Consider the following 20,830-nt stretch of genomic DNA (forward strand, 5'->3'; position numbering starts at 1 on the left):
TTTAACATATTTCATGATTTTTAACTTTATAATGAGGTTGGAATCTTCTTGCTTGGGATGAAGAGCCACTTACTATCCCAATATTTAGGTTTGTATTCTTCATTTTTTTAATTTTTTATGCTGATGCTTTCAGAGTTAGTTCTGGGGATCTGGAAGTTTTCAGTGCTTCTGAGGTGATGTGATACATGGAGAGGTGTAGTTACTTTTCTGGTCTGCATTATGGCCTTTATTTAGGAAAGGACCCTGATAGACTTGAAGTCATGAGTTATCCTCCTGGCCCTGAAAATATGGCTTGGGTCCTTGCTCCCTGACTACAAATATTTCTCTTGAACTGCAACACAGAACTGCTTATGGAAAATAGAGTTATCGATCAGCAGTAGATGCACCCAGGAAGGGTTTGCCTATAATCTTTGTGACAAAACAGTTGCCTGTAACATCTTTCTGACCAGTTTTCTTACCTATTTACAAACTTCAGCCTGTGAACTCCCCACAACTACCTCCAAAATCCACTGGTCTTGCTGTTGTTGCATGCACCTTTATTTCTCCTTTTATCAAATGAGAGGTTCATATATCATGATGCTCTTAAAGATAATTTATGTTTACAAATTATGTGATACTGCATCTTTGTATGAATCACTTGGAACAAAGCACAACAGTTTAATTTATTGAAATCCAATTGGCCTTACAATTTTTTATACCTCAAAAAACATTTAAATATGCAGTATTCTTTTATTGCAGTCACTTTTTTCAAGCTAATTTGACATTGAGTACATATATTTTAACCCAAATTCTTCATCATGATGTTGCCATTTTACCATATTGAATATTAAGTTCACCTGTGAAGAATAGTACATATCTCCAAGTGTACACTTGATAATGACCCATAGATTTTTTAAACCCTTACATTCTGTCTTGGAACCAATAATATGTATTGGTTCCAAGACAGAAGAGTGGTCAGGGACTTGCCCAGAGTCACAAGGCTAGAAAGGGTCTGAGGCCAGATTAGAACCAAGGACCATTCATCTGTTTTTGTTTTGTTTTTAGACCCTGACCTTTTGTCTTGGAATCAATACTGTGTATTGATTCCAAGGCAGAAGAGTGGTAAGGGCTAGGCAATGGGGGCCAAGTGACTTTCTCAGGGTCACACAGCTAGGAAGTGTCTGAGGCTAGATTTGAACCTAGGACCTCCCATCTCTAGGCCTGATTCTTAATCCACTGAGCTACCCAGCTGCCTTCCAGTCCATAGATTTTGAATAGAATTTAAATTCAGCTGAATTTCTGAACATATAATTTTTTATATCTATAGATTATAATTCTTATTCTTTCATGGAATATAGTATGTGGAACTTCCTTAGAAAATAGTTTTGGGATAGCCTTGAAGGAAAAAAGTGAATTTTATCTGTGAAAAATACCTTTTCTTAATCTTCTGTTCTTCAGTTTCTTAGTTTTCTTGCCTAAGTCATTTGATATTTTTCACCTGCATAGGAGCTGTTAATAGATGTGTCTGTTCTTGTAATTGCTATTGTTTTAATTTCTTTTAACTTCAAGAAGTTTATGCCATGCAGAAAAAAATTGATAATAACCCTTCCATCTGTATAACACCACTCAAATGTCTTTCTTTGTGTTATAAGCGTCAGATTTCTTTGTGTTAGTTGGCCAATTTTTGATATATTCTTCAATGATATATTTTTGGTTATTGTTGATGTGTACCTCCTCTAGTCATCTTGTGGGTTTGAAAAATACTTGAAATGCTTGACTTCTCCATCCCCACAATCACTGTAATATCTCTATCAGTCACCAAACTGTACTATTTAAAAAGTAATCCTTACCTTCCATCTTAGAATCAATATTGTGTATTGATTCCAAGGCTGAAGGGTGGTAAAGGCTGGGCAATGGGGGTTAAGTGACTTACCTAGGGTCACACCAATAGAAAGTGCCTGAGGGCAGATTTGAACCTAGGACCTCCCATCTCTAGTTCAAGCTCTCAATCCACTGAGCCACCCAGCTGCCCCCTGAACTGTGCTTTTGAAGGTCTATAATCTTTGAATATCACTTTGAAGAAACAACCATTCTTAAAAAAAACATAGAATTTAAAACCCAGCAAAAGAAATCAACAAAACTAGGGTACATCTCATAAATTTCATATTCAGTTAGTAAAGAAATAAATAATTGTGGGCAAAGTAGCTCAATCTGACTTCATCTGGCTAAGGTCAAGTGGTTTGAGTCAACTCAGTTTCAATGGAAGTACAAGCACATTATAATTGCTTTGACAAAATAAAATCATTGCTAAATCATTGTTGCTTTTCATTCACATGTGACAACAGCTTTAGAGTTGGGAGACTTAAGTAACAGCACAAATTCTAGAGTCTTTTGTAGCATGTAATCAACTATTCCACGACTAGTTGCCAGTTATCCTCCTTGCCATGTTTTTAAAAATTCACTGTAAGTACTGTGCTAACTTTGGCCTCATAAGTTTGCGGAGGCCATGGCTCAAAATACTAGTGCTGCAACCAACAACCATGAAGCAAAACAAAATTTCTCCCTCTCTCTCTCTTTCTGTTTCTCTCTCTCCCTTTCTCTTCCTCTCTTTCTCCCTCTTTCTCTCCTGCTCTGTCTCTCTCCCTTTATCTCTCTCTCTCTCTCTCTCTCTCTCTCTCTCTCTCTCTCTCTCTCTCTCTCTCTCTCTCTCTCTCTCTCTCTCTCTCTCTCTCTCTCTCTCTCCCCCCCCCTCTCTCCTCCTATTTAATGGTCCATATGGCTTTGTAGAGATGCTTGAAGATGTTGATTTAAATGAGATGGCAGGAAAATGGATCTGAAATGAGCATTCCTAGAGTCAAATCTTGGCTTTTCATTTTATTTATTTTTTATATTTGTGGTATTAACCCTCTGTTTCCTCATATTCAGAGTGAAAGGGTTGAACTAGATGACTTCTAAGGGATTTTATCATGCTCTATGTTAGGTTTAAATATTTTTGAATGATACAAATGATCCTTTCTAACTCAAAATCCTGAAATCCTTTGGCATATTTTTGCTTTTCAGCAGAAATCGCCAGGAATTAATGGCCGATGGAAACTACACCAGAGTCACTGAGTTCATTTTTGTGGGTTTGAAGTATCATCCAAACCTGCAAGTCATCCTCTTCCTTCTCATTCTATTTTTTTATCTAATTAACATGACAGGCAATCTGGGAATGATCATTCTCATACGAATTGATGCCCACCTCCACACTCCCATGTATTTTTTCCTCAGCCACTTGTCTTTTGTGGACATGAGTTTCTCTTCTACAGTGGCTCCCAAAATGCTTAGAGACTTCTTTGAGGAGAGAAAGACCATCTCTTTCCTGGGCTGTGTTTTGCAACAGTGGTTCTTTGGATTTTTCGTGACCATTGAATGCTTCCTCTTGGCATCCATGGCCTACGACCGCTATGTTGCAATCTGTAATCCATTGCTTTATTCCATTTCCATGTCCCAGAAACACTGTAATCAGCTGGTGGCTATCCCTTATGTTGCTGGGTTCATAGATACCATGATTCACTCCACTGTTGCTTTCCGTCTGCCCTTCTGTGGCCCAAATGTCATCAATCACTTCTTCTGTGACGTCTTCCCTCTTTTTTCTCTTATATGTGTTGATACCAGCATCAATAAATTATTAGTTTTTGCCATTGCTGGGATTGTTGGAACCTTCAGTGGCCTGATCATCCTTGTCTCCTACATCTACATACTTATAGCTATCCTTAAGATCCAGTCTGCTGAAGGAAGACAGAAAGCCTTCTCCACCTGCTCTTCTCATCTAACTGCTGTGACCATCTTATATGGGACCCTCTTCTTTGTCTATGTACGACCGAACTCAAGTTTTTCTATGGATGCCAATAAACTCGTCTCTGTGTTTTATACTTCAGTGACCCCCATGTTGAACCCCCTAATTTATAGTCTGAGGAACAAGGAGGTCAAGAGTGCCATCCACAGGACAATTGCTAAAAGAAAATTTTGTTTCAGGACATGAATTCTATAAAAATGAGAAATGAAATAACATTAGCAAGACAGATATATCAGAGAGGTATAAAACAAAAAGCTATTATGTTCAGGAAAAGGGGCAGGGTATCACTGGCAAGGAAGGTCTTCTTGAATTATCATAAAGCAATAGCAATACAGTTCTGGAATTGAAAGAGAACTCGGATGCCAGCAGTATAAATGTAAATAAAGATTCTAAAGTTAAGAGAGTATAAACTATTTTCCTTAGATCACAAAGGTAATAAATGGCAGATGGGGGATTTGATTTAGATCTTGTGTTTCCATGTTCAAAAAGGATGTCACTTGAATTAAAGTTTCAAGTATATATAGAAATTTACTTGAGAAAGTAAGAGGAGGCTAAGGAATTCTACACATTGGGAATTCTATGAACAAAAAGAGGTACTCAGGGCATGTTGGGAGGCAGAGATCAGTTCTGAAACAGAATTCTTGGAGAAGTTAACCTGAGACGAGAAAGGGAGTATGCCTCCAGTTGGTGAAGGGATTCAAATATATATATATATATGTGTGTGTGTGTGTGTGTGTGTGTGTGTGTGTGTGTGTGTGTGTGTGTATACATATATATTTGTATTTTAGCAACAACCAAAAAACAGCACAGAAGTCAGATAAAATATTATAATATGTATGTTCTTGCATAAAGGGCAATTTTAAGTACAGTGAGTGATTGGACTGTACTGTATTATATAAAAGTTACAAACTCCATTCAGTGGCCACAATTAAGAAAGATATGTGTTTAAAAAATCCATAAATTGGCATTAATATATAGAATCTGACCCTTACTTCTAGAAAAGGCAATGGGGAATTATTGAAAAATAAATGGTGAAATGATCAAGAGATGCATTCAAAAGATAATTCTAGAGGGGTCATGGACAATGGACTAGATTCTTAGATGAAGTTGAGGCAAGAGCGGGAAAAGGAACGCTAATGAGGAGGCCATAATGATGGTAGAGGAATTGTGGAGTCAAATCTAAGACACACTGCAAGAGTAGAATCAACCAAACTTGGTAAATGATTAGAGAGCAGTTGAGGTAGATATAATCCCATGGTTCTGAAGATGGGACACTAGATGAAGTTGTGGCAAAATTGGAATTTAGACCATTAAATTGGGCTTTGCCCTAGAATCTGATAGAGAGAATATACCGTTCATCCCCCAAGGGATGAACTTCTCCCTCTACACTCCAGGGTTAGAACTTACCAGGCCTCAGCATATACTTCACCCTTAAGGGGTCCTATGATTGGTGTACTTGTACCTGGGGCTATTTTGCACCAATGTGGAAAGGTTGAAAATCCTTTATTTCTTTTTCAATGAGCAATGTAGTTTAGATCTACTTAGAGTGGACACCTTAAGTTCAGGAGCAGATGTGGGCTGGGCAGTGAAGGAAGATAGTCTTTGATGTGTAATTAGGATCTGTACACTAAAACTACTATTCTCAGTACCCCACTCTGCTACTGTCATTGCATTCTGACTTAGGCAGGATACAAATTCTGTGTAGTTCTGCCTCTCACTCTCTTCTCTTCCTGATCCAGCTTTGGTGGAGCATTCTTTTAAACAGGCAAGGAGAGCTTGGGCATGCAGTTTTATTTTGCTAGATAATTACCTTTTTATTCCTTTACTTCAAGTGATTATTATTAAATCCTATAAAATATAATACTTGAAGTTACTGGATGTAAACTTTAATTTTATACTGACCATAGGCTACTGTTTTTTTCTCCATCCCCTACACTGGAATCTATTGACTTTGATGACTTTCCTTTCTCCTTTGACCTTAGAGAATCTTTTTTTTTTTGTATTTCAGGAAAATGATTTTTTATTTATTTTTATTTTATTTTATTTATTAATTTTTACTTTATTTTATTTATTAATTCAATATACTTTTTAAACTTTCAATTTTCTTAGTCTTACATTTTCATGATTCCATTTAGATGTTTAATTAAGGATTTAATTAATTTTTCCCAAGCTTATTTTTTAGTTGTATGTACAATTCAAAGATTTCTTTCTCTCTTTTGCTTTTGTATGCATTTAGTGATGTAAATTTTCCTCTCAAGTAATCTTTGGCATATTCCATAAATTTTGGTATGTTGCCCCACTGTTGTCATTATCTTCAATGAAATTTTTACTTGTTTCCATGATTTGTTATTGACCCACTCATTCATTAGGATTATATAATTTCCAATCAGTTTTTACCATTAATTTTTCAGTATTTTAATTATAGCACAATATGCAATGTAACAATAATACAAATAACTTGTTATAAATTGATAATAAATTATGATAAATATGCATATCTAAAAGAAACAAATTCTCACATTAACTATGTCAAAAATCAATGTCTTCCTTTCTTTCCCTTTCTTCCCACAACTCCTGCAGAAGGCATGTAATATGATATAGGTTGTATTGCATATAATATATATTTCCCTATTAATTATGCTGTAAAACAAGAGGCATATTATTTATACTAGGGAAAATTTCATAGAGGAAATAAAGGGAAGAGTGGTATATTTTAATTTGTATTCAGACTTCATCTGGTCCTTCTCTGACAGTGGATATTCTTTTGTGCTGTAAGACCCTTGGATCTATCTTGGATCTTTGCTTTGTTGATAAAAGTTATCAATCATAGTTAATTATTATACATTATTGTTATCACTGTTTACAATATTATCTTAGTTCTCATTTTATCTTGGATCATTTCACATGAGTGTTTTTAGATCTTTTTGTGATCATCTTGTTAGTTATTTCTTATAGCACAATAGTATTTCATTACAATCTTATACTCAAACATATTCAGCCATTGCCCAATTGATGGATATCCCTTCAGTTTACAATTCTTTGTCATCACAGAAAGAGTTGTTACAAATATTTTAGAACCTATAGGTTCTTTTCCTTGAGCACCTTAGGAAATAAATATAATAGTGGCATTGTTGGATGCAAAGGTATACATAGTTATATAAATCTTTTTAAGTACAATTCCATGTAGCTCTCTGAAATGATTGAATCAGTTCACAGTTCCACCACTAATATATTAATGTCCCAGTGTTTCTACTCCCTTCCAACATCTGCCATTTTGCCCTTTTATCATTTTTAGCCAATCTGATAGATGTAAAGTGATATCTCAGAGTTGTTTTGATTTGCATTTATCTAATCAATAATTATTTAGAATATTTTTCATATCTTATATAAAGCTTTGATTTATTTATTGTAGAACTCTGTCCATATCTTTTGAACATTTTTCAATTGGGGAGTGACTCATTCTTATATATTTGATAAAGGTCTGTTCATATTTTAGATATGAAACATCTATCTGAGAAACTATGATCAATCCCCCCTAGTTATTGCTTTCCTTCTAATCCAGCTTTTATTAGTTTTATTTGTGCAAAACTTTTAAAATTTAATGTATTCCAAATTATCCATTTTATACTTCACAGTATTTTCTGTTTTTTTTTAAACATGAATTCTTTTATCCACAAATAGCATAGGTAATATGTATCCTATTCTTACAATTTGCTTAAAATATTTCCCTTTATCGTAGGCCATTTAACTATTTTAATCCTATCTTGGTAAATGCTCTAAGATATTGGTCTATATCTAATTTCTGCCAAACTATTTTCCAATCTTTCCAATAATTTTTTCCAAATGATGAATTTTTATTCCAAAAACTTGGGACCTTCCTTTGGTGAAATAAAAGGTTACTAGAATCTTTTACTACTCTTTGTTGTATGCCATTTCTATTCTACTGCTCTACCTTTTTATTTCTTAGCTAGTAGCAGATAATTTTGATGAATACTTCTTTATAATATAGATTGAAATCTGGTACAGCTAGATCTCCTTTCTTAATATTTGCTTTCAGTATTTCCTTTGAGATTTTTGTCATTTTTCTTTTTTAAATGAATTTTGCTATTATTGTTGGTAATTTAGTTGAAATGGTATTGAATAAGTATATTAGTTTAGGTAGAATTATATTTTTTCTATTATTGATTGGCCAACCATGAATAATTAATATTTTTCCAATTAGATCTAACTTTATTTGTAAAAAATGATGTTTTATAATTATGTTTATATGGTTTCTAGATTTTTTGGAAGATATATTTTTAGGTATTTTATTCTATTCATAATTAATTTACAAAGATTATTTCTTGCTATCTATTCTTGCAGGAGATAATTGGTGATATATAGAAATGCTGAGAGGTATATGGGTTTATTTTATAACCTAGTTTTTTGCTAAAATTATTGCTAGTTTCAATTATTTTTAATTAAATCTTCTGGATTATATATGTATCTTAAACACATATAATATCATCTGTGAAAAGAAATAATTTTACCTCTTTTCCCATTCTGATACATCTAATATCTTTTTCTTCTCTTATTCCTATTGCTAGCATTTCAAGTACAATATTAAATAATATCATTGATAATGGGTATCATTGTTTTACCCCTGATTTCATAGGGAAGACTTCTAACATCCCTATTACAGATGTTTACTGATGGTTTAAAATAGATACTTTTTGTATCTATGGAAACCTATGGAAAAATCAATTTATAATTATCATTTCAAGAATTCATAGTAGGAATAAGTGTTGTATTTTATCAAGTTTTTCTTCATCCATTGATATAATTATAGGATTCGTTGCATTTTTGTTGATTTAATCAATTTCATTGCTAATTTTCCTTATATTAAGTCATTCCTGCATACCTATTATAAATATTTTTGGTTATAATCTTTATAACATGTTGTTGTAATCTCCTGCATAATAATTCATTTAGAATTTCCACATCTATATTCATTAATGAAATTGACCAATAATTTTCTTTCTCCTTTTTTGCTCTTCTGGTTAAGATATCATCAACATATTTATTTAATAAAAGGAGTTTAGCAGGACTTTTTTTTTTACCAGTTTTTAGTTAATATTGGAATTAGATATTTTGAAATGTTTGGTAAAATTCACTTGTTAGTCCATCCAGTTCTGATGAATTTTATCTTTGGAATTTCTTTTATAACCTGTTTTGTTTCATTTTCTAAAATTGGTTCATATTTCCTCCTATCAGTCTTGGCTATTTATATATATTTTTATAAATATTCATCCATTTCACTTAAATTGTTAAATTTGTTGGTATATAATTGGGGAAAATAGCTCCTAATGAAATGGAAATTTTCCTAATTGGGAAAAAATTAAATAGTTTATTGAAAGAACACACCCAAAATGCATTGCAACAAGTTGTGCATTGGAGCTGTGTAAGAACACTTGTTTCACACATTAAGTTATGTTAAGTGAAAGATAATGAAATGAAAACCTTCTCCACTAGCATCTTTGCCTAACCTTTAAGGCAAATAACATTTCATAAGTAAGTTTATTACTTTACATTCTTTCTTATCTATTATATAATTGAAAATCAATTACCCTAAAAAAGAACTACATTTCCCAGGATCCCACTGATTTCCTATCCTTATGTACTTCTTGTAGACAGAGGATATTAGGCGAGTACTGGGAGAGTTCTGTCTCTCTTTCTTTGGCATGCAACAAGTATGGTGGCAGTGGTAAGGCAGAGATTTTGAAATGGCTGATTTAACCATGGGCACATGGTTTTTATTTTGTATCCTCTTATTCCTTGATTCCTAATGATCATTTAATAAACCTCCTAAAATATAATATTTTTATTATTTGAGATTTAATTTAGAATTTTACGCTATAAATATATTTATTTGTTATTTATAAAGTACTTTTTTTGTATTTAAAAGCACATAAAGTAAAAAAAAATATTGTGATTTTTTTGGACCAGAGTGGATTAATTGAATTTCCATTAATTTAATGGAGAAATTTGATTCAACACATGAGCAAATTGATTACAACCTTGGCTATGGAACAAATTAAACTTGTTTGTCAAGGTGCCATTGTATTTTTTTGTTTTAAATGAAGCCTACACCATGGCATGATTAACATTTTCAATGTATTTAACAGAGCTTATTAGTCACTCAGTGCTATGTGGATGAATGGGGTATCATAATCCTTTTGCTCAAACTTGAATCCCCTAGCACGAATGAAAGATGTTCATCAAGAAAATCATTAGCATAAAACAAACAAACAAAAATCTTTAGAAAAGCTGAAAGAATTCAAAACGGAGTTTAAAGACCTGGGTTTCAATACTGTCTCCACTTCTTACTATCTGTATAACACTGAACAAGTCACTTAACATTTGTTTCTCAGTTTCCACATCTGTGAAATGAGTATGGTGGAGGAGAAGGCCTAGAAAGTCCCCTACAACTTGTGATCTTCTCTATGTCACATAGACTTCTGGTTACTGTTCATTTAGACCAAGTCCATTTGACAAACATTTCTTAAATACCTTTAGTACTAGATTTTCTTTTGCTACTAATGAAGATATAATTGCAGAAACTTCTTGCTCATTTTTATACCCTGTAATTTCCTGAATCTCCTACGTGAATCAAACAACTAAACCCTGCTGGTGGATATTGACTTGAGTAGGTCATGCGTTAGCAAAGAAAAGCATGTAACTTATGTAAAATTGCAATTTTTAATTTCGTGCAAGTCTAGCATCAATATAAAATTCACGTGGTTTCCCTCTCTGTTGTCTTAGGGAGTTTATGTTAAATAAAAATTTATGAGGAGTAGCCCAATCACTTTGAGCTCCATATTAGGAGAAAACTTAAAAATTAGATGGGGAATTGACATTTATGTTTATGTTGTTTCCTTAGAGGATAGAGTAAAATTCAAGTTCCTGGAAATATTTGGGAAAAGAAGCAGCAACATAAAATAGAATATCTCTTACTATACAAACCCTGGAGGAGAAATGTGGGGAAGACAAGATGTTATTTTGCAACTTCCCTCTATTTTTGAGCAGATGGGTGTTTCTTGAAGAGTCAAGCCAAATTTTCTGCTCCAAGATGCCTATAGAACTAGTAAGTCTTCTTAGGACCTCCTTATTCTACCCTAGCTCAGTACTTCCATTCCTCCTTTCCCCAGATTCTCTATTTATTCCTCATATCTTGATGGCTGTAGTTTTTCATACCGGTTATCAGAATGACAAGAGCCTATTCCTCAGTTCTGAATTAGTTCCTCCTTTCAGACAAAATACTTTGGGAGTGATCAAGTCTCTTATGTAATCAGAACAGATTTCCCATTGCCTCTAATTGGATTTTTTTTAATTTATTCAAGAAGGCCTCCATTTCTATACCTACTTAATAATTGACATATCACTTGATAAATGTATCAAGGCTTACCATGTTAACATTTATTTTAAATTGGGTGGCATAAGGAAATGACAGTAGAATTACTCATTTAATCTTTGTAATTTATGTCTTTGGGTGCATTACGAAACTCCTTATATACCATGCATAGAAATTCTACCAGTAATATGGTATCATGTAGTCTTCCATTTTTTATATGATTGACAGTCACTCTCCCTGCTGCCTCAAGTTACTTTCATTGGTTTGGATGAGCCCCTTTTCTCTTTGTAATGAAATTTTGTCTTAGTCACATCAGGAGATCATCACTAAAGTCATTGCCAGATTTCACATTCTATTATTTCATGGAAAACATTTAGTTTTTTATTGATATTTGTTTATTTATTCATTCATTTATTCATTCATTTGTTTGTTTGTTTATTTATTTGGTTTGTTTTTACCTATAAATTGGAGATAATAAAATTGTATTACCTCCCTAATAGGGTGATCTTGAAGATTAAAATAAATCACTCAAAAGGCATTTTGTTAAAGTGGATAGTGAGGAAAGTCTGGAGTCAAATATTACCATTGGCACATTAAAGTTTCATGACTATTGACAAGTCATCAGAACTCTCAGTGTTCTCCAGAAACTCTCTACCACACTCTTAGTTTCAAACACATCACAAGTTGACTTTCTAGCTCAGGAGAGGTCATTGGAGGCAGTTTGTTCTGTGGGAATATTCTACACTGCCACACTCAAGAGTTTTGAGTCCCCATCCCTTCTAAATGTGAAAGAATTTTAGTGATAGGTAAGTGAAAGATATAACTGCTACCATCAGCATCATATTTATTGTTAATATTGCTAATTATTTTAATTATATTAAGAATTTTGAGAATTTCTTGGTTACTTATAGGCTATAAGACAGTTAAGTCTGTATATATCTTTTCATCTTTTGGCCCTAATTTGTCACATCCCTCAAAGTTGAGATGTTGCCTATCCATTAAAGAAAGGAGGCAGGATAATCTTTGCCTAGATGCTTCTCTGAATTGAGCTATTTGAATAGAAAGCCTGAATCATGAACATTTCAACAGAACTTTCATGGCCTCTTTGACCTCCTTGTTTCTTAAACTGTAGATCAGGGGGTTCAGCATGGGAATTATGATACCATAAAAGACAGAGGCTATTTTATCATTTTCTTGGGATTCATTGGAAGAAGGATGCAAATACATGTAAAAAAGAGTCCCATATAAAATGGTGACAGCTGTCATGTGGGAGGCACAGGTAGAGAAGGCCTTGTGTCTCCCTGTGGCAGAGGTCATTTTCAAGATGGCAGAGAGGATGTACATGTAGGAGAAGAACACAGTCATCACAGTGCTTGATAGGTTGAACACCGAAATGATAATTAACATCATGACATTGGTATCAATACTGGAACAAGAAAGGGCAAGGAGTGGGGGTGCATCACAGAAAAAGTGATTAATTATGTTGGAATTACAGAAAGATAGGGAAAAGAGAAAGCCAATTTGGATGGATGCAGTCACAGAACCCATGAAATAGGATCCAACAACCAACAGGATACAGGCTTTTCGGGACATGATCACTGGATAGCGTAGGGGGTTACAGATGGCCACATACCGATCAATGGCCATGGCTGCGAGCAGGTAACATTCAGTGCTGGCGAAAATTCCATAAACCTCTAATTGTAATACACACCCTGCAAAGGAGATAGATTTGTGGGAAACCAGAAAGTTTAGTAACATCTGGGGAGTGATAGCAGAGGTGTAACAGAGGTCAGCAAAAGATAAGTGTTGGAGGAAAAAGTACATTGGAGTGTGAAGATGGGAATCAATATTGATGAGTAGGATCATGCCAACATTACCCACTAGAGATATGACATAGATGATGAGAAATACAAGGAAAAGGGCATATTGCACCTCTTGGTGAACAAAAAATCCTAGGAGAATGAATTCAGTCACAGTGGTACCATTTCCTTGTGTCATGACTAGCATATGATCTGTAGATAAACGATATCAAGAGGACAAAGATTAGATTATAGACACCAACAATTGACAATGAAAATAGCCTTTAGTTTCCTAGTATAATAATTAAGAAAATATTGACATTTCATATTCTGTATAAACTTTATTTATGAATATATCCATTTGCCCTCTACTACCAATGAGGATCTCTAATAATAAAGATAAATGAGGAAGGTAGAAGAAGGATGGAGAAAGGGAACATGTATTGGTATAATGTCTACTATGCATCAAGATATTTGCTTTAAAAATATCACTTTTGAGAGCAGAATATAGAATGGTTAAGTTTTCCAAATTCCAACAACATTGTTAGGTAGACAGCTACGACAATAAGAAATTCTGCAAGTATCTCATTCACTAAGTGAATCAAAAAGAAAAGCATTTGCCCTCTCTTATAATCAGTTCTTCACTTGTTATCAATTCAATCCACACAATTAGTTCTTCCTCTTGGATCTCTCCATCTTTGTGGTGTGTAAAGATAATTTTAGTGTTTTGCCTTAAATTTAAATAATTGGTTGCCAGGGATGATTCCCAAATAATAAAATACCCAAGTCAGCTGGGAATTATGGAGATTTTAATTAATATAGAGAGAAGGAATTAAGGGAGAGAGAGAGAGAGAGAGAGAGAGAGAGAGAGAGAGAGAGAGAGAGAGAGAGAGAGAGAGAGAGAGAGAGAGAGAGAGAGAGAGAGAGAGAGAGAGAGTTTATTTAAACTGCTATGGCTCATGCTGAGCCAGAAAATAAAGGCCTAGGCCAAAGTGGCCTCCCTGAGCCTAAGGGAAAGGGAGTCAGTCTTATCACTCACCATGACACCATCTCCAAGCTGGGATCCAGTCTTCCACTAAACTCAATCTCCTGAACTGAGTTCAGAATCCTGAACTGACTTTTAGCCTACTTTTAAAGAGAATTTTCTCTTATGTCACCTCCCTTAAATTTTTATGTCTACCAATCACAATACATGCTTTTTCCAGGACCACCCATTCTTTAGTTCTCACCACTCTTTAGTTCTCACCTTCTCTGGTTAGATTATATCTTTTGAGTATTTCACACTTCTTTGTTAAGCTTGCCTTTTGTGAGTTACTTGACCTTTTGTGATTAATTTAACCTTTATAGGTACTTAACACCCTTTTGTATTAGATCTAAAAATAGATTTAACTTAAAGTTCTAGCTTAACTATAAGGTATGAGTTAAATATCTTCATTGTTCAATCAGGAGTTTACAACTTTATCTTCCCCTAAAGTAAGTCTAATTAGGGTGGAGTAATTTTAAAAGTTCCCAATACATTCCTGATTCTTGTTAGAACAAGTATCTCCATTGTTACAATAAGGAAATAGATAAATCAAATCGTTTAAAGTACAGTTTGAGTAGTTTTTAAGATTCACAGCTGGATGGGACTTGTGAGGCTCAGTGAAAATGTGAGCTATGTTGTGCAGTTACCCAAGATAGATAGGCCATAGTGAAGAGTTGTGAACAAAAGTCCTTCACTGAATAAGGAAAGATAAAGCCACACCAATATCTTTGCTAAGAAAACATCTTGGACAGATTAAAAGGATAAAAGATTTGAGATGAGAAGTTGAGCCTCTCAGCTAGGAAAATGTTCAATGCACCACTGAGGAAGAGCAGAGGACAAGTATAAGTAATTTCAGAGAGAATGAAGTGACTGGGCCAAAACCAAGCTCAACTGTGGATGTGCCTGGTGATGAAAGAGAAGTCTGATGTACAGGTCAGTATTGCATAGGAAACTGCAACATAAAATCCAAGAGGAGAATAAAGATTAAGCAATGACATCCAATTTAAATGTATGGGAATTGATGACGTTGATCCAGGTGATAATGACATATTAATGTGGGCAGGAATCCTTTAGAAGAAATGGAATAGCCCTCATATTTAACAAAAGAGTGAAAAAAAGCAATATATTAAGATACCAACTCAAAAAATGGCAGAAGGAAATCTTTTCAATTCCAAGGAGAACCACTGAGCATCATAATACAAATCTCTGTTCCAACCACTGATGCTGTAGGGAACAAAGTTCATCAGTTCAATGAAGGCCTCTAACATGATCTAGAAATAATATTTTTAATGTCACAATGATCACAGAGGATTGGAATGCTAAAAAAGAAATGGGAAGATGATTGGAATAAATGGCAAGTTTTGCTGTGATAAACATGAAGATTAATAGTTTTGCCAAGATAGCTCCCTGGTCATAGCAACATTATTTTTCGACAACCCAAAAGGCAACTCTACATATTGTAATAGAGTTATTTGGGATTAGATGGATTAAATGAATTACTTTGGGCCTGTAACAAATAGCTGAGTGAAGAAGGACAACAAAAAGAAAAGAGAAAGAGAATGATATACTCAAGTAAATCCAGAATTCCAGAAAATAGTAAGGAGAGAAAGAAAGGTCCTCTTAAGACTGTAATGAAAAGAAGTAGAAAACATTAGAATGGGAAAGACAAAAGATATCTTCAAGAAAATTAGATGTATCAATGGAATGTTTCATGAAAAAATGGACATAATGCCAGACCAAAATGTTAGATACTTATTAGAAGTAGAAAAAATTAAGAAGAGAAGACAAGAATATACATATATGTATATACTGGCCAAAAAAGATCTTAACATCACAGATAACCATGATGATAGGATTACTGTGATAGAGTCATATAGAGAGTCAATCCCAGGAAGTCAAGTAGACCTTAGGAAGAATTTCTAACAATAAGTTTAGTGAAGATGATGAAATTCTGCCTGAGTTATTTAAAATCTTTTTTAAAAATGCTTACCTTCCATCTTGGAATCAATGCTATGTATTGGTCCCAAGGCAGAAGAGAGGTAAGGGCTGGGCAATGGGGGTCAAGTGACTTGCCCAAGGTCACACAGATAGGAAGTGTATTAGGCCAGATTTGAACCTAGGATCTCCAGTCTCTAGGCCTGGGTCTCAATCCACTGAGTCAACCCACTGCCTCCAATTTAAAATCTTAAACAATGACACTGTTAAACATGCTGCAATAACTATGTCAGAAATTTTGTAAAACTCAGTAATGGCTACTAACTTGGAAAAGACCAGTTTATATCCCATAGTCAAGAAGGGTGATGTAAAAGAATGTTCAAGTTATCCAACATTTGCACCCATTTCACATGCCAGCAGGTTTATGCTTAAGATTCTGCAAGCTGGATTTCAGAAATAGGTGAACTATGAATTATTAGTAAAGCAAAGTGGTTTTTGAAGAGGCAGAGGAACTAAGGCCCATATTGCTTACATTTGCTGATTATGGAAAAAGCAAGGGAGTTACAGAAAAAAATAATTAAAATATTTTATTTTTCCTCCATTACATGTAAATCAAGCTTTAATAATTTTCCCTAATTTTGAGTTCTGAAGTCTTTTCTCTTCCACTGTCTCTTCCTTGGTCCTTCCCCTCCCTCCCCTCTCCCTGAGACAGCAAGCAATCCAATTTAGATTTTACACGTGCAATCAAGAACATTTGCTTCTACTCCATTGACTACCCTAAGGTCTTTTTGGGGCTCACAAAATGTGGCAAGTCCTCAAAGAGATGGAAGTATTAGATCATCTTGCCTCTCTCCAGAGGAACTTGCATGTAGATCAAGAAACAAGAATTAGAATCAAAAGAGGAATAATTGATTGTTTTAAGACTGGAAAAGGAATATGAGAAGGCTCTGTATTGTTTGATCTTGCTTCCTTACTTCTTTAAATATATTTCTCATCTTGCAATTCTTTTTTTTAAATAAACCCTTACCTTCTGTCTTGGAATCAATATTGTATATTGGTTCCAAGGCACAAGAGCGGTAAGTGCTAGGCAATGAGGGTCAAGTGACTTGCCCAGGGTCACACAGATGGGAAGTGTCTGAGGCCAGATTTGAACCCAAGACCTACCCTCTCTAGGCCTGGCTCTCAATCCACTGAGCTACCCAGTTGCCCCCCCTCCCCCCATCTTGGTATTCTTACTTCTGATTCTGTCTTTTTCTCTTGAAAATTTTATACAGCCTGTTGGGCTTGAAGCTGAACTCCAGTTTTTTGTTTAAGCACTCTGGCCCAGGATATCTGCCTCCTGCACACTAGTAAAATAAAATGGGCAACCAGTGAGACAATATTTCTCAGAGATTTCAGGATATGGGGAAGGCCTGGTATATGAACCATTTACCAGAACTACAGATGTACATTGTCAAATTCTGTTGATGTTAGCCCAGATTTACTTTTTCACGAATACATCCATAGTTATACTTTACAAAAAGATCTTCCTACTTCACAATTCTGCTTAAGAAATGGCATATTTAGGGGGAAGCTGGGTAGCTCAGTGGATTGGGAACAAGGCCTAGAGATGGAAGGTCCTAGGTTAAAATCTGACCTCAGACACTTCCCAGCTGTGTGACCCTGGGTAAGTCACTTGACCCCCATTGCCTAACCCTTACCAAGCTTCTGCCTTGGAACCAATACACAGTATTGACTCCAAGATGGAAGGTAAGGTTTAAAAAAAAAGAAATGGCAAATGTATTTTAGTCATGTAACCTTTACTCAGGATGTTACTGTTTTCCTAGATCCAAGTCATCTTTAAAATCTCTATACCATTAAATAGTGGACAATCTCCCTTCCTGCCTTTGCAGGAGGATTTAACTTTTAGGATGTAAAAGTACCATTAAATAATTTCTGTCATGTCCTACTTTCTGGGAGCTCATTTGGGGTTTTCTTGGCAAGCTACTGGAACAGTTTGTCATTTTTTCTCTCCAGTTCATATTACTGATGAGAACTGAGGCAGAAAAGGTTAAGTGACTTGTCCAGGGTATCACAGGTAGAAACAGTCTAAGGCTGGATTTAAAATCAGATCCTCCTAACTCTAGGCCTGGTGATCTATCCATTGCATCACTTAGATGCCCAAACCTAAAAATCATTTAGAGCTAATTAGGGAGGAGTAGAGTGGATCTTAGTGGATAAGGCCCTTCAGAGTGAAAAACGGAGTGGAGCTCTAAAGAAATGGCTAAATTTTCTTCTACCTACTAACTTTGCTTGGAAGGATGTTCAGGAAAAGTTCCAACATGAAGGCTCGGATGACTTCTTTCAAGCTAGAGTTCTAAATTTTATATTCTTTGAATCCTTGACCATTAGCATCATTCTTGCACACGATAATATTTATACTATTTAGAAAGGTAAGGGAGAATTATTTAGACTATCCTTCTGATGTTGCCTACCGAATATTTGTATTTTGTATTATTAGTAATATTAGCTAGTGTATATATATATATATTATATATATATATATATATAAAGAGAGAGAGGCAGAGAGAGAGTGAGAGAGAGAGACAGAGAAAGACAGACAGAGACAGACAGAGAGAGAGAAAGAGAGAGAGAGAGAGGGAGAGAGAGAGAGAGGGAGGGAGGGAGGGAGAGAGAGAGAGAGAGAGAGAGAGAGAGAGAGAGAGAGAGAGAGAGAGAGAGAGAGAGAGAGAGAGAGAGAGCTCGGGCACATAGTAGGTTGTGTAAATATTTTTATTCACTTTTTATCTTCTCCCTTTTGGTTTTCAAAATTCGATGTCTAATTATCCTCACAACAACCTTGGGAGGTAGATGCTATTATTTTCTTCCCATTTTACAAATGAGGAAATTGAGGCTGACAAAGGTTAATTGAATATTCCAAGGTCACACTGCTAGTAAGGATGTGAGATTACATTTGAACTTAGTTTCTCTTAAATCCACATCTAGAAGTCTATGCACTGAGCCATGTAGCTGCCTCAGATTCTTTCCTTCAAAGTTAAAAGGATGGACTGATTCCTGTAATCAGGACCCTCTAAGCTATATATTTGAAGAGCTCTAATAGCTAGAGGTGATATATGTCTTCCCCAGCAGATGATTTAGTAACTCAAGAATGTCAGAAGTCCTAACCACTCACCCCTTCAAGTAGTTCTTCCTAGTCTCTTTTTCTCCACTGTGTCTTTGGTGGAGGTGAAGGGTTCTGCCCAGCCTCAGTACTTTTGTTCCTCCTAGCTTTTCTTCTCTCCCAAGATATGAAATATAAACACGTCATTGGGTGCAATGGGAAATAAGCTTCATTTTAGGAGAAATCATTTTAGGGATTTCCTGCTTCCATTAGGTCCAGGTTGACTGTTATCCCAAGATGAATCTCTTCAGGTGATTCAACTGTGGGCACAAATAAACTTAACTGCTGGCATTGGGACCTATTCTCCTGGGTGTCACCGAGCCCAGGGGATGAGTAAAGTTCAGTAAAACAATACTGATTAGTTTTTGTTTTTAGTTAGTTTTTTTTTTCTGAAGTATTAAAGACGAGCTTCCCAGAGGAGTTTTATAGATGTTTTCAAATTATTTAAGAATCGTGCAGGAGTAATAATTATACTTGTAAATCATATTTACATGGTTCTTTAATGATTGCTAAATATATTGTTCATTATTACCTGAGGCAGTAATAATAATGCCATTTCCATTTTATTTTATTTTAATATATTTTATTTATTTCATTAGGTATTTTCTAATTAATGGGGAATTTTTTAATGACATTTTAAAAAATTTAGAGTTTCGAATTCTTTCTCCTGCTCTGCTCCCCTCATAAGGAAATCAAACAATTTGATATTGTTTATTGTAAAGTCATGAAAAACATTTTTTATTAGCTCTTTGCAAAAGAAAGCAAGGAACAAGAAAATTTAATAAATTATGCTTCAATATACACGCAGTCTTTGTCAATGCTCTCTCTCTAGAGCTGGGTAACATTTTTGGTCCTTTGGAATTGACTTGATCATTATTTTGATTCGAGTAGCCAAGTTTTCCACACTTCGTTATCATTGCCATATTGCTATTAACATGTACAATTTCATCCTAATTCTGCTCACTGCTTTTTGTCGGAGTTCACTGCTTCTCATTTCCTAGAGCACAATCACATTCCATCACTTTTACCATAGCTTGTTCAGCACTTCACCATCACCTTAATTTCTGATTCTTTGCCACCACACAAGATGTTTCCCTTTTTTATCTCTTTGTCATTCAGACCCGCCAGTGGTATTTCTGGGTCAAAAGATGTACAGATTTATAGTCTTTGGCTGTAGCTTCCAATTGACCTTCAGAATGATTGAATTAGTTCTCGACTCCACCAAATAGCATTAGTGTTATCAGTTTTAAACATAGTCTCTAAGATTTGTTATATTTCTTTTCTATCACATTAGCCAATTGGATAGGTACGCAGTGACACTTCAGAATGGGTTTAATTTGCATTTTCTAATCTCTGGTGTTTTATAGTTGTTTTTTTTAATTGACTATTGACAATTTTAATTTCTGATTCTGAAAATTGCCTGTTCATATCTTTTGACCATTTATCCACTAAAGAATAGCTCTTTTTTAAAAGCCCTTACCTTCTGTCTTGGAATCAATACTGTGTATTGGTTCCAAGACAGAAGAGTGGTAAGGGCTAGGCAATGAGGGTTAAATGACTTATCCACACAGGGTCACACAGCTAGCAAGTGTTTGAGGCCAAATTTGAACCTAGGATCTCCCAGCTCTAGGCCTGGCTCTCAATCCACTGAGCTACCTAGCTGCCCCAATAGCTCTTTTTTAAAAAATAAATTTGTCACCATTCA

General features: G+C 34.9%; 2 protein-coding genes across 2 annotated transcripts; one reads left to right on the forward strand and one right to left on the reverse strand.

Moving 5' to 3' along the window:
* Window positions 1–3,058: 3,058 nt before the first annotated feature.
* On the forward strand, window positions 3,059–3,991 carry LOC100024933 (olfactory receptor 1009-like; the record flags this gene model as incomplete). The annotated part of the gene is made up of 1 exon (XM_001375991.4): window positions 3,059–3,991. A coding segment is annotated over exon 1 (933 nt), but the record flags the coding sequence as incomplete, so codon positions are not given.
* An 8,287-nt stretch (window positions 3,992–12,278) lies between these two features.
* On the reverse strand, window positions 12,279–13,205 carry LOC100618502 (putative olfactory receptor 5AK3). The gene has a single exon (XM_056803755.1). It carries the CDS (start codon window positions 13,203–13,205, stop codon window positions 12,279–12,281), a length of 927 nt encoding a protein of 308 aa, XP_056659733.1.
* Window positions 13,206–20,830: the final 7,625 nt, after the last annotated feature.

Source organism: Monodelphis domestica, chromosome 6 (assembly GCF_027887165.1).
Source record: "Monodelphis domestica isolate mMonDom1 chromosome 6, mMonDom1.pri, whole genome shotgun sequence".
Classification (NCBI taxonomy): domain Eukaryota; kingdom Metazoa; phylum Chordata; class Mammalia; order Didelphimorphia; family Didelphidae; genus Monodelphis; species Monodelphis domestica.

Coding starts and splice junctions, on each gene's coding strand:
- LOC100618502 (XM_056803755.1), bottom strand. CDS start 13,205: ATGACACAAGGAAATGGTACCACTGTGACTGAATTCATTCTCCTAGGA.